At 41.1% G+C, this 13,734-nt stretch overlaps 1 protein-coding gene across 3 annotated transcripts in view; it reads right to left on the bottom strand.

Annotated features, from left to right (window-relative positions):
- CRYZL1 (crystallin zeta like 1) overlaps window positions 1–13,734 on the bottom strand; it is a 33,775-nt gene that overhangs the window by 8,592 nt on the left and 11,449 nt on the right. For all 3 annotated transcript variants that reach the window (XR_011565430.1, XM_070785104.1, XM_019963298.2), the window contains exons 5-8: window positions 11,774–11,818; window positions 10,051–10,119; window positions 1,366–1,499; window positions 127–238 (exon numbers count right to left, since the gene is read on the bottom strand). Coding sequence is in view for 2 of the 3 variants with exons in the window: in XM_070785104.1 (XP_070641205.1) it covers window positions 127–238; window positions 1,366–1,499; window positions 10,051–10,119; window positions 11,774–11,818 (360 nt within the window). In the remaining variant the exon portion in view is untranslated. The remainder of the gene's footprint in view (window positions 1–126; window positions 239–1,365; window positions 1,500–10,050; window positions 10,120–11,773; window positions 11,819–13,734) is intronic.

Below are 13,734 nucleotides of genomic sequence, written 5' to 3'. Positions count from 1 at the left end.
AGTGCATTTTAAAAATGACACGCATTTGGCATTTTGCAGTTTGTTTTACAAATAGAGTTTTCAAGGTGATATGATATCTCTTCAAAATTTTATGTATTCAAGTCTGTGTTGAGTACTATTACTCACCTATAGGAGGCCTAAATCTTTCAAGAAACTGCTTGTCTTCAAGGCTGCAGGCTGTTGAAATCACTTTGGCTCCTCTGTGGTGTGCTAACTGAATGGCTATTGTACCAAGTGCCTGTGTGGGGGAATACACAATGGGGTTACAAGAGAGAGGGCGGAGGCTGTGTCTAATTCATCTACTAGGTTGTTTTTTTAATAAAGAGTAACAGTTTAGTGCTACTTCAGTATATTTTAAAATCTTGTCTGATACAAAGAAAAAATAGGACAAGCTTATTAGAAAGGGAAACTCTGATAGACTGCCTCAAGGAAAAGCTCTGTGTGCTACAGGCTCCCAGCTAGTCTGACTGTAGCACATAACCTCAAGGATGGAGGCAGGTCGAATTCAGAACACGACCTTGGAAAGAGAAAAATGCACCATTAAGGGCCTTGTCAGCATAATGTACTAAGCTAATTAAATGGTACATATACAAGTCCAGCAACCTCTCTTTGAAAATAAAAGCACTTCAAAAGTTCCATTCTTTTGCTGACCTGTAAGTTAGTTCAGGGAAATAATTACTACCTTGATGTTGGACACAGGGCTGAAGCCAACGAAGACTGCCTTTTTTTTTTTTTTTTCAAAGAAAAATCATTTTCATCAACAGTCAGATATAAAATCTAACATTTTTAGATTTTTATGTAATCTTTTAGTGTCTTTATATTTTGATGTTTATCATGTATAAACATGATGTTTATATATAACTACATATATATAACATGTTTAAATTAGTACAGTTTTGATCTTGTGTGATATATCTATAAATGAAGCACCTTAATCACATAAGTGTAAGTATGAGAGATATGATACAAAATAGGCAGGGAGACCTGGGGTCTAGCTTCAAAGATTCTAGGAGCTATTTCAAGTTTTGTGTAACAGGCATGAATAAAAATGGCTTGTCTGCTTTTTTAAAGTAATAGCAGATTCAAAGCAGTAGGAAACTAAACACTTTTATCATCTATTGATAAAAGCTGCTTATTTTAGAAAATGGGAGTTTGGTATAGGAAATCAGTGAATCAGTTAACTGGCAATACATTGTATTAGTAAGTGGATGGCCCATTTCTCAATTTCCTAAGTATCCTATTTTGGTCTTTTTTAAAAAAATTTTATTTATTTTAACTGGAGGCTAATTACTTTACAGTATTGTAGTGGTTTTTGCCATACATTGATATGATGGTCTGTTTTTTAACAAAACTATTAATACCTACACTTGCTCCGTCCATTATCAGCACGGATTTTCCAGGCGAGAGATGAGAAAGATAATGCAGGGCTGTATAGACTCGTAATCCATCCCGGATGGTTCCAGCAGCTTCTGTCCACGTGACTTTTTCTGGTTTGTGAACTATCACAAAGAACAAGAGGAAACAATCTGTTAGCAAAGCCCATTAGACCTGCCTCCTGGATCTGTTTGCGTCCATCTCTGCTGCCACCACGGCCCTGGTCCAAGCCTCTACTCCAGGATCTTTCACCTCCACTATGCTTTCTCTGGGAGAAGGCAATGGCACCCCACTCCAGTACTGTTGCCCAGAAAATCCCATGGACGGAGGAGCCTGGTGGGCTGCAGTCCATGGGGTCGCTAAGAGTCAGACATGACTGAGCGACTTCACTTTCACTTTCCACTTTCATGCATTGGAGAAGGAAATGGCAACCCACTCCAGTGTTCTTGCCTGGAGAATCCCAGGGATGGAGAAGCCTGGTGGGCTGCAGTCCATGGGGTCGCACAGAGTCGGACACGACTGAAGCGACTTAGCAGCAGCAGCATGCTTTCTCTGCTGCCATTTTTGCCCATGCACACTCCCCTGTGAATGCAGGAATCAGTGTGCATTTTTAAAAATGTTTTATGGTTGAAGTAAAACATGCAGAAAAGAACATGAAACAAAGTATAGCTGGATGAATAAACATAGAGCAAGTACACGAGTAACTACCATTCTGATTGAAGAAGAAAACACAGCCTTCATGTTGACAGCCTCGCCTCTCCCACCAAAGGCATTTTTAAAAAACTGAGCTATAACTGACATCAGAGGTCACAACCATTCTAGTTTAACAAACGCAAGTTGTTGTTCAATCGCCAAGCTGTGTCTGACTTTGTGACCCCATGGACTGCAGCACACCAGGCTTCCCTGTCCATCACCAACTCCCAGAGTTATGCAGACTCATGTCCATCGAGTCAGTGATGCTATCCAACCATCTCACCCTCTGTTGCTCCCTTCTCCTCCTGCCCTCAATCTTTTCCAGCATCAGGCAGGGTCTTTTCCAATGAGCTGGCTCTTTGCTTCAGGTGGTCAAAGTATAGGAGCTTCAGCTTCAGCATCAGTCCTTCCAATGAATATTCAGGGTTGACTTCCTTTAGGATTGGCTGGTTTGATCTCTTTGTAGTCCAGCACCACAGTTCAAAAGCATTAATTCTTTATTGATCAATTGATCAAAAGCCATCAACTCGGCATATACATTCCTAACAACATAATTTTGTTTTGCCTGTTTATGAACTTTATCTAAATGGAACTGTACTATACACACTTCTTTTTTTTTTATACACATTTATTTCTATCTTCTTTTTTTGCTTATCATTTTTTAAGACATCCTTCTTTGGTACTTGTGGCTACGCATGCTAAGTTGCTTCAGTTGTGTCCAACTCTTTGGACGGTATGGACTGTAGCCAGCCAGGCTCCGCTGTTCATGGGATTTTCCAGCCAAGAATACTGGAGTGGGTTGCCATTTCCTTCTTCAGGGGATCTTCCTGACCCAGGGATAGAACCTACATCTCCTGCACTGCAGGCAAATTCTTTACCACTGAGCTGGGGAAATGCCACTAGGCTATCATGCTTTTCATTTTTGATGTCTTATGGCAACATCTAATTTAATAGAATGAATGGGTTATCCACTCTCCAGTTAAGGAACATTTCTGTTTTCCCCCATTTTTTGGTAGTTAGGTATTCTTAACTTTTCGGGAGTTAAGCATTCTTAACTAAGAGTGCTCATGTATAAAAGTACTCCTGTGCTGATACACAGGTGTTCTACAGGGTGTTTACTGAGGAATGGAACTCTGCCTTTGACATCACTGAACACTTCCACAGTGGCTTATGAATTGACTCTCACAAAGCTGCTGCTTTGAACATCCTTGTCTGCCCTGGTGTTAAACATTTTTGCCCATCATATGGGTGTGTCATGGTTTCTTACTGTGATTTTAATTTGCTTTCCCCCACCTCCTAATGTAGTTGAGCACCTTTCCATGTTTGCGGGCCATACAGAATTCCTTTTTTTAAAAAAAATTATTTCTTTATTATTTATTCTTGGTTGTGCTGGGTCTTCGGGTTCTCTCTAGTTGCGGCCAGTGGGCTCCTCACTGCGGTGGCCTCTCCCGTGGCTGAGTACGGGCTCTAGGGCACTCGAGCTTCAGTAGTCGCAGCACATGGGCTCAGTAGTTGTGGTTCCTGGGCCCTAGAGCACAAGCTCAATAGTTTTCCATCTGGGCTTAGTTGCTCCTTGGCATGTGAGATCTTCCCGGAACAAGGATTGAACCCGTGTCCCCTGAACTGGCAGGTGAATTCTTTACCACTGAGCCACCAGGGAAGCCCTAGAATTCCTTTTGTGAAGTGACTGTTCAGGTGTTTTACCAATTTTTCTATTGTTGTTGTCTTTTTTCTTCTTTATTTGCAGGAATTCGTAGTGTATTTTAGGTAAGTCATTTGCTTGCTCATGTGTTATAAATATTATTTTCAACTTTATGGCATCTCTTTTCAATCTCTTTAGTGGTGTCTTTGAAATGCAGCAGTGTCAGAATGATCTTTTAAAAACATAAATAACATCCTCACACTTCTTTAAAATTCATCAATGGTTTTCTACTGCACTTGAAACAAAACGTAAACTGCTAATATAGTTTAAGCCACATTAGCTCTATATTTTCTGACCATTCTGGAAAATCCCATGGATGGAGGAGCCTGGTAGGCTGCAGTCCATGGGGTCACTAAGTTGAACACGACTGAGCGACTTCACTTTCACTTTTCGTTTTCATGCATTGGAGAAGGAAATGGCAACCCACGCCAGTGTTCTTGCCTGGAGGATCCCAGGGACGGGGGGAGTCTGGTGGGCTGCCATCTATGGGGTCACACAGAGTTGGACATGACTGAAGTGACTTAGCAACAAAGCTGTTCCTTAATGTTTAATTATTTAATATTTTGTTTTTATGAATGTGTATACTTAATGTGATTTTTTCACAGTATAGGTAATCCTTTCTAATTTTACCTGATATCAAGTGTATAACACTTTCAATAGTGTTTACCCTAAGTATTTTTCCTCTTAAGGCAAAAGATTCAGACGGGTTGGACAGTTAGAATTAAACTGGCCAACCAGTGCCATCTAGTGGGGACGTAAAGCATCCAAGCACACGATGAAAACGTTCAGACAGACAGCAAGGCATTAAAACAGTAAAATATACTAAGCACCAAGGGATATCTCACACAGTACTTTAATCCTTATAAATTTGAGACAGCAATTTCCCCAATTTTCCTGATTATCAAATGGCGTTCAGGGTAATAATTTGTCTGATGCCACAAGTTTGAAAGAAAGAAAGAAAGAAGGGGAAGTCGCTCAGTCATATCCAGACTTTGCAACCCCACGGACCATAGCCTACCAGGCTCCTCCATCCATGGGATTTTCCAGGCAAGAACACTGGAGTGGGTTGCCATTTCCTTCTCCAGGAGATCTTCCCGACCCAGGGATAAAACCCGGGTCTCCCGCATTGTAGGCAGACACTTTACTGTCTGAGCCACCAGGGGAGTCCAAGTTTGAAAGTCTGACTCTAAAGCCCATCTACTCTAACAGTGCATGTTCAGTCTATGTACAACTTGCTTATATTTTTGAGATTATCTTCCATCATAAGAATTGGTACTACCTATACTTTCATTAAGAAATAAAAAATTTAGTGCTTAAAAAATGGCAGGGCAGGGACACAGACGCAGACACAGAGAACAGACTTGTGGACAGAGGGGGAAGGAAAGGGTGGGGCCAATGTACAGAGCAGCGCTGACATGCACGCCATTGTTATGTACGGCAGGCGACTGAAGGGAAGTTGCTGTGCAACAGGGAGCTCAGCCCAGCACTCTGCGACAACCTGGACGAGGGGCTGGGAGGTTCAAGAGGGAGGGGACACATGTATATCTGTGGCTGATTCACAGGTATAGAGACCAGCACAACACTGTAAAGCAATTATCCTCCAATTAAAAATACATTTTAGAAGTTTTATCAGATCAAAATAATGCTAACTAATAAAACTACATTTAAAATTGCAGAGGCTTTAAAATTACATGGTTAGATGTGGTTTAATGTTGAGATCCTTGCTTTTGTATTAGGTGGTCCACAAGTACTTATTGTGTTATAAAAACTAAGAAAATTAATAATAGAGAGCCATATATGGATCAATAATAACAGTATTATAATTCTTTGTAATTATCATTTCAATTCTTTCTACAAGTCCAAGAAATAATGCTGAAAATGTGTGCCAATTTTTTTAATTTAATTTTTATTTTATATTGGAGTATATTTGACTCAAACATTGTGCTAGTTTCAGGTGTACAGAAAAGAATTCAATTATAAACATAAACATACCCATTCTTGTTCAGATTCTTCTCCCAGGTAGGTCACCAGAGAATACTAAATAAAGCTCCCTTTACTATACAGTAGGTCTCTCTTGATCATCTATTTTATATGTAGTAGTGTGCATGTATGATGGACTTCCCTCAGCTCAGCTGGTTGCCTGCAATGCAGGAGACCCAGATTTGATTCCTGGGTCGGGAAGATCCCCTGGAGAAGGGAATGGCAACCCACTCTAGTATTCTTGCCTGGAGAATCCCATGGACAGAGGAGCCTGGTGGGCTACAGTCTGTGGGGTCACAACAGACATGACGTAGCGACTAAACCACCATCACCAGTGTGCATACGTTAATCCCAAACTCCTAATGTATTTCACCCACCACCTTTCTTTCCCCTTTGATAACCATAAGTTTTTTCCTAAGTCTGTGAGTGTGTTTTTTCAGATTCCACATATAGGTGATATAATATTTGTCTTCCTTTGTGTGACTTACTTCACTTAGTATGATAATCTCCAGGTCTGTCTACATAGCTACAAATAGCATTATTTCATGCTGTTTTAATGGCTGAGTAATATTCCATCAGATATATGTACCCTTATGGCAGAAAGTGAAGAGGAACTCAAAAGCCTCTTGATGAAAGTGAAAGTGGAGAGTGAAAAAGTTGGCTTAAAGCTCAACATTCAGAAGAGGAAGATCATGGCATCTGGTCCCATCACTTCATGGGAAACAGATGGGGAAACAGTGGAAAGTGTCAGACTAGGGCTCCAAAATCACTGCAGATGGTGACTGCAGCCATGAAATGAAAAGACGCTTACTCCTTGGAAGGAAAGTTATGACCAACCTAGATAGCATATTCAAAAGCAGAGACATTACTTTGCCAACAAAGGTCCATCTAGTCAAGGCTATGGTTTTTCCTGTGGTCATCTATGGATGTGAGAGTTGGACTGTGAAGAAAGCTGAGCGCCAAAGAATTGATGATTTTGAACTGTGGTGTTGGAGAAGACTCTTGAGAGTCCCTTGGACTGCAAGGAGATCCAACCAGTCCATTCTGAAGGAGATCAGCCCTGGGATTTCTTTGGAAGGAATGATGCTAAAGCTGAAACTCCAGTACTCTGGCTACCTCATGCGAAGAGTTGACTCATTGGAAAAGACTCTGATGCTGGGAGGGATTGGGGGCAGGAGGAGAAGGGGACGACAGAGGATGAGATGGCTGGATGGCATCACTGACTCGATGGATGTGAGTCTGAGTGAACTCTGGGAGTTGGTGATGGACAGGGAGGCCTGGCGTGCTGAGATTCATGGGGTTGCAAAGGGTCAGACACGACTGAGCGACTGAACTGAACTGAACTGATATTACTCTGTTGATGGACACGTAGGTTGCTTCCATGTCCTGGCTATTGTAAATAGTGCTGTAAAGTACATTGGTTGCATGCACCTTTTTGAATTACGGTTTTCACTGGATATATGCTGAGGAGTGGGATTGCTGGATCATAGAGTAGTTCTATTTTTAGTTTTTTAAGGAGCCTCCATATTGTTCTCCATAGTGGTTTTACTAACTTACATTCCCACCAACAATGCAGGAGGGTTCCCTTTTCTCTACACTGTCACCAGCATTTATTGTTTGTAGACTTTTTAATGATGGCCATGCCAACTGGTATGAGGTGATACCTCATTGAAATTTTGATCTACATTTCTCTAACAATTAGCAATGTTGAGCATCTTTTTATGTGCTTTTTGGCTATCTGTATGTCGTCACTGGAGAAATGTATATTTAGATCTGCCCATCTTTTGATTGGGCTTTTTTTTGTTGTTGTTATATTGAGATGCATGAAATGTTTGTATAACAAATAAATTTTTTATGTTTGACAGAATGGCTTGAGAATTGAAAGCACAAAAGAGCTGGAAGAATTTATTCAATTTTTTACCTCTATCCTTAATATTCTGCAACAAGATTAATAAGACATCTTCAGGGAGTTGTTTGGAACCTAGTTTTTTGATTTGGTGGAAGACCAGACTTGCTAGGAGGTATATAAATTTACTACTATTAATAGTCCAAAACCCAAATTTAAGAGTCCAAAATTGGCCCCACATAGTCTGATTACCAGTTATATTATTCAAGAAAGAACTTAGGAAAAAATTTAATGAAATAGTTCAAGAATACGAAAGAATGTACGATGACTTATAGGTAAGTTATGAAGAAACCATGAATCCTAGCATAAGAAGAAACAAGACTCCCATTGGAGGCCGTGGATATGCTGTGTTCACATCCTCGTTCCTCGCCCACAAAGGTAACTTCCACATGACTTTTCCCCTACATGTTCCTCATATCTTTAAATGAGATATGCCTCATTAAATTTTGTAGTTTTGAACTTTATAGAAATAAAATGGTATCACACTGTTGTATACTTCCGCAACTTGCTTTTCTCACTTAGCACAGCTTGTGAGGTTCATCTATCTTGATATGTTTGACTGTTACTTATACACTTTTTTTTTAATACACTTTTGCTGATGAGTTAATTAGAAATATCTTTGATTATCCATTTTCCTGGTGATGAACACTGACGCTTTTTCTCTTTTTATTCCAGTGACAAACCATGCTGCTACATGGACACTTGCACATGTCTACTGGTGCACATCAGGCCTCTCTGGGGCATGAAAGTACCAGCAGAGTTACTAGGTTTGAGCTGTTAATACATCATCACCTATTAGATCAGGCCAAGTAATTTTTCTAAAGCATTTCTAGTAATTTATACTCCCAGTGCTCAAAAGATTCTGTGGCTCCTCATCCTTGCCAGCACTTGGAATGTCAAACTTTATGACTTTGTCAGGCTCAAGGATGCATAGCAGTGGTTTTAATGTGCTTTCCCCTGATTCTTAAGGAGATGCAGCATGTTTTGTGTGTCTATATAATTTATTCACTTTAATTTAAATATTTAAGAAGTAAATTCAGTTCAGTTCAGTTGCTCAGTTGTGTATTTTTTTGACCCCATGGACTGCAGCACGCCAGGCCTCCCTGTCCTTCACCAACTCCCGATGCTTGCTCAAACTCATGACCATCGAGTTGGTGATGCCATCCAACCATCTCATCCTCTGTCATCCCCTTCTCCTCCCACCTTCAATCTTTGCCAGCATCAGGGTCTTTTCCAATGAGTCATTTCTTCGCATCAGGTGGCCAAAGTACTGGAGTTTCAGCTTCAGCATCAGTCCTTCCAGTGAGGACTCCTCCTTCCAATGAGTACTGATGCTGAAGTTGAAACCAATACTTTGGCCACCTGATAAGAAAATTTTAAAATTAGCACTTAAGTTAAATTGAATATTGGCCAAAGGATATTAACAACAGAAACCAAAAATAAGTGTTTTGAGTCTTTCCTGACTCAGACTACAGGTATTGTCTAGATTTTATACATATGAAAATTTTAATAACAAAGAAAAAAAAGTAAAAACTTCTGATTAGTGATATAATTTCAAAGCCAAGGGAGAAACTGCTTTTCAAACCTCTTACCATGAACAATGTAAGGGAAATATAGAGGTAGGAACACTGTTCAGTTTCAAAATAAAGTTTAGAGATATAAAATTTAATCTGCTGCTGCTGCTGCTGCTAAGTTGCTTCAGTTGTGACCGACTCTGTGCAACCCCATAGATGGCAGCCCACTCAGCTTCCCTGTCCCTGGGATTCTCCAGGCAAGAACACTGGAGTGGGTTGCCATTTCCTTCTCCAGTGCATGAACGTGAAAAGTGAAAGGGAAGTCGCTCAGTCGTGTCCGACTCTTAGCGACCCCATGGACTGCAGCCTACCAAGCTCCTCCGTCCATGGATTTTCCAGGCAAGAGTACTGGAGTGGGGTGCCATTGCCTTCTCCGAAAATTTAAGCTGCTGCTGCTGCTGCTGCTGCTAAGTCGCTTCAGTTGTGTCCAGCTCTGTGCAACCCCATAGATGGTAGCCCATCAGGCTCCCCTTTCCCTGGGATTCTCCAGGCAAGAACACTGGAGTGGGTTGCCATTTCCTTCTCCAATGCATGAAAGTGAAAAGTCAGAGTGAAGTCGCTCAGTTGTGTCCGACTCTTAGAGACCCCATGGACTGCAGCCTACCAAGCTCCTCCATCCATGGATTTTCCAGGCAAGAGTACTGGAGTGGGGTGCCATTGCCTTCTCCGAAAATTTAAGCTAGAAGTAGTCAAATGACGACCACCCAATAGCTATTTCCTAGGCACACTCACAGCAGATGCAAAGCAATTGTGTTGTTAATAAAAATCACACACCTGGGAAGTAAGACTTATGAGCTCCAAAACACTGCACAACCACATACCCAAGTAATGCTCATGGACTCGAACAGCCTCACAAAGTCCAGGGTCTTCAGAATCCAGGGGCAGAATTCCTGAAAATTAAAATGAGAAACATAAGGGCAACTATCTAAAAGTGAACTCACTCCTAATGAGAGGCCAGTAAGCATTAGTCTACATTTTCCTCAGTGGAATTTTGAGGAAGCTTCCACCACTAGTAAGGAGAGATTTCAGAAATACAGAAGCAGAGTGGACAGTTTATTTTCTGATATGAGCACTATAATACCTCTACTACATCTTTCTTTTTCTTCTTCCTCTTTCACCTGAGTGATGACAGAGATGATGGCTGACATACAGAGCCAAGTCAGAGATGGGGGTGGCATCTGGGCTCCTCATTAAACTGACCCCTGATGTACGGCTAACCTTGGTTCTACAGGATTCATCAGTACGCTTCCAGTAAAATCCCATTTTCTCCTGAGCCAGTTGGATTTTATTTTTGGTCTCTTACAAACGGAATCTTGAATAATACAATGTCATCTGACTTCTTTTTTCTTTTTAAAATTTTATTTATCTATCACTGCACTGGTCTTCAGTGCTGTGCATGGGCTTGCTCTAGTTGCGGTGAGTAGGGGCTACTCTTTAGATGCGGTGCATGGGCCTTTGGAGTTGCGGTTGCGGGCTCTAGAGTGAGGGTTCGGTAGTCGCGGCAGTTGGGCCCAGCTGCCCCTGGGCATGTGGGACCTTCCCAGACCAGGGATCGAACTGCTGTCCCCTGCATTGCAAGGTGCGCTCTTATCCACGGGACCCCCAGGGAAGTCCCTTACCCACCCTCCTGGGCAGATAATAAAGACGGAAATAATAAATTCTCAAAGAAAATGCTCAAATCAAAGGCAATTCTGTTAAAAGCTGATGAAAACTTTCCTACACATTTATCTTAACAGCTTCAAGCATGATATACAGAGAAATGGCAACTTCAAAAACTACTTCTTAACTACTTCATAGTTGTGTGTATGAATGTCTAGGACACAGTATAAAGAAATATATTTGCAAAATGGTATTAACCATAGAGTTAAAAAAAAAAGAATAAATGTCTTCAGCAAATTTTTGGTTTTACGAGGGTAGTAAGGGAGCAGCTACATACAATTTACTCGGATGTGGACAAAAGAGCACCTGCAGAGCCAAGTCAGTCAGTAGTCTTCATGTTGATGGCCTGTGACTCTTCCTTTCTCTGGAGTCATCAGTCTAATTATAGACCGAGCTTCTGTCCAGGAAGGGCTGCACCAAGGGCAGCAACAACTGTGGCCACCTTTCTATCCTGTGTGAGCTCAGCTGCTCAGCTGTATCCGATTCTTTGCAATCCCATGGACTGCAGCCTGCCAGGCTCCTCTGTCCATGGGATTCTCCAGGCAAGAATACTGGGGTGGGAAGCCATGCCCTCCTCCAGGGGATAGTCCCAACCTAGGGATCAAACCCAGGTTTCCTGCACTGCAGGCGGATTCTTTACCATCTGAGCCACCAGGGAAGTCTCTTTCTATCCCATTATAGCCAAATACTGAAAAGTTGTAAATGTTCTGCTATTGAGATCAAACTCTCAATTCTCTTCATCAATGGATACTTGAGAGTAAATTCCAAATCTTAGGTAAGTACTTGTATATGAAGCAAGGTCACAGTAAACATTAGCAATTGTACAGAAAAAAGAGACAATAGTAAGACAGACGACTTGAAATAAGACTATGACCTATAACTTACCCACTACTTCATCATCTGGTTGAAAGAATGATACCTTGCTTCCAACTAAAATGTGGAGAAAATTAATAATCATTATTATGAGGTTATTAAATATAACATAATAATTAAAATTCAAAAGCCATAGATTGATAAAAGTCACTGACTCAGAGAAAAGGTAAAGAACTTTTAGGACATTCTGACAGTTTGCAAGGGACCATAGGATGTAACACTTCAAATGTGGATTCTCTGCAAAATCTGGGCTGTGCGGTTGTTGACACCATGGAGCAGGCTATCTCTCTGTTTAGCTAAGGATGAAGGCATAAAGAAAAATAATCCATTTCACAGCTCTTATGATGATTACACTGGGTACACTGGGTTCCCCTCCTCCTGCGGCTAGTCCAATCTGTCATGGTTTTAGCTGCAGAAGTGCAGACATGCAATGGCAATTCTGGTTAGAGTTACATATGCAATTACTTTGATTTGGGATTATGGAAATAAATTCAGAATGGGGCCAAGAAATTTGAGGACTATACAGAAGTGATAAGTTACACTTCCCCTGTGTATGTAGAGAAAAGGCCTCCACCATCAGTCAATTCTGTAGAATATTTTTCTTCCAATAGTTACAAGAGGAAACAGGAGGAAAAAACCCAAACCTCACTGAATGTCTACTTGTGCCCAGCATTTTAGTGTGTATTCCCATTTAATCTTCATGGCACACCCATGAAGTAGGTATTATTAGGCCTGTTTAACAGACGAGGAAACTGAGGTGTGGCAGAGAAGTAAGGCAGAAGTCTGCCATCTGGGAGTGGCACCTCTGGCTGGCTGGCTGCGAAAGGGTCCCAATCTGCTGCATCTCTGGATCCTGCCTGTGCCTCCATCCCCTAATATTCTTGCTTTCTGTGCTTTTCTCTTTCCTTCCTGCTGCAGATTCTTGTCTTCCTAAAATAACCCTGATCCTTTTTTCATGGTGTCCTTCATACTCCTTTTATTAAGGATTGTCCTTCAGATGGTGGCACTGCCAAGGGGTCCATGCAATCTGTGTGTCTCCTTCATCTCCTCCCTCTCCCTGAATGAGCTCATCACCATTCTATGATTTCAAACACAACCGATACGCTGACAACTTTCAGATATAACCAGAATCTTGTAAATCATTTCCTGCCTTTACGCGTTTTGAATTCTCCTGTTCCAGTCAATTATTAAGTTCTGTTGACTTGACTTTCCCAGTATTTCTTGAATGTATCCACACTACCTTTGCCACATCTGTCTAGGTTATGGACTTTGTCATTTCTTGCTTGTTGGGTCTATGGCTCAAACAGTGCTCTTGCCTACAGTCCGGTCTGCCTCAAATCCACTCTTCATATGGTCACCCTAATACGTTCTCTACAACCCAACCTGAGAGATGAGATTCAACATGATCTGGCCCTTGCCTACCCTCCCACCTCATTTTTTTGGGGGCGGGGGAAGGAGTCAGTGTTGATGCCATCATTAAAAGATTTTGTTAGATATCTTTTATCCTGCAATTTTTGAAGGGGAATTTTCTTGACAAACTTTTTTTTCTTCTGCCAAGTATCCTGCCTATGACTGTTGCCCAGAACTTCATGCGGGGTCTCAGTTTCCCCATCAGGGATCAAACCTGTGCCCCCAGCAGTGGAAGCTTAGAGTCTTAACCACTTGGATTGGCAGGGAAGTAAGTCCCTATTTACCTTTTAAATACTCAATTTTAGGCACACCTTAAAAATACAATGTGAGTGCAGCTATTGAGCATTATGTAAATTTTGACCCAAAGCCAAGTTACACAAGTAATTTATGCTGGGTTGTAAACATCATAAAAAGGACAATGCTGGTCATGCTACTCCAAATGATTACTTGTGGATTTAAATACATAATCTCTAAATATTTATTTACTAAACTGTAATAAGCTCTTCAATTACAAAATACCATTAAGTTCTATTTTTCTTTTTAATTAAAAAAGGAAAAACACT

Source organism: Bos indicus, chromosome 1 (assembly GCF_029378745.1).
Source record: "Bos indicus isolate NIAB-ARS_2022 breed Sahiwal x Tharparkar chromosome 1, NIAB-ARS_B.indTharparkar_mat_pri_1.0, whole genome shotgun sequence".
Lineage (NCBI taxonomy): Eukaryota > Metazoa > Chordata > Mammalia > Artiodactyla > Bovidae > Bos > Bos indicus.
Note: the sequence above shows the minus strand (reverse complement) of the source record. Positions and strands in the feature narration are given on the sequence as shown.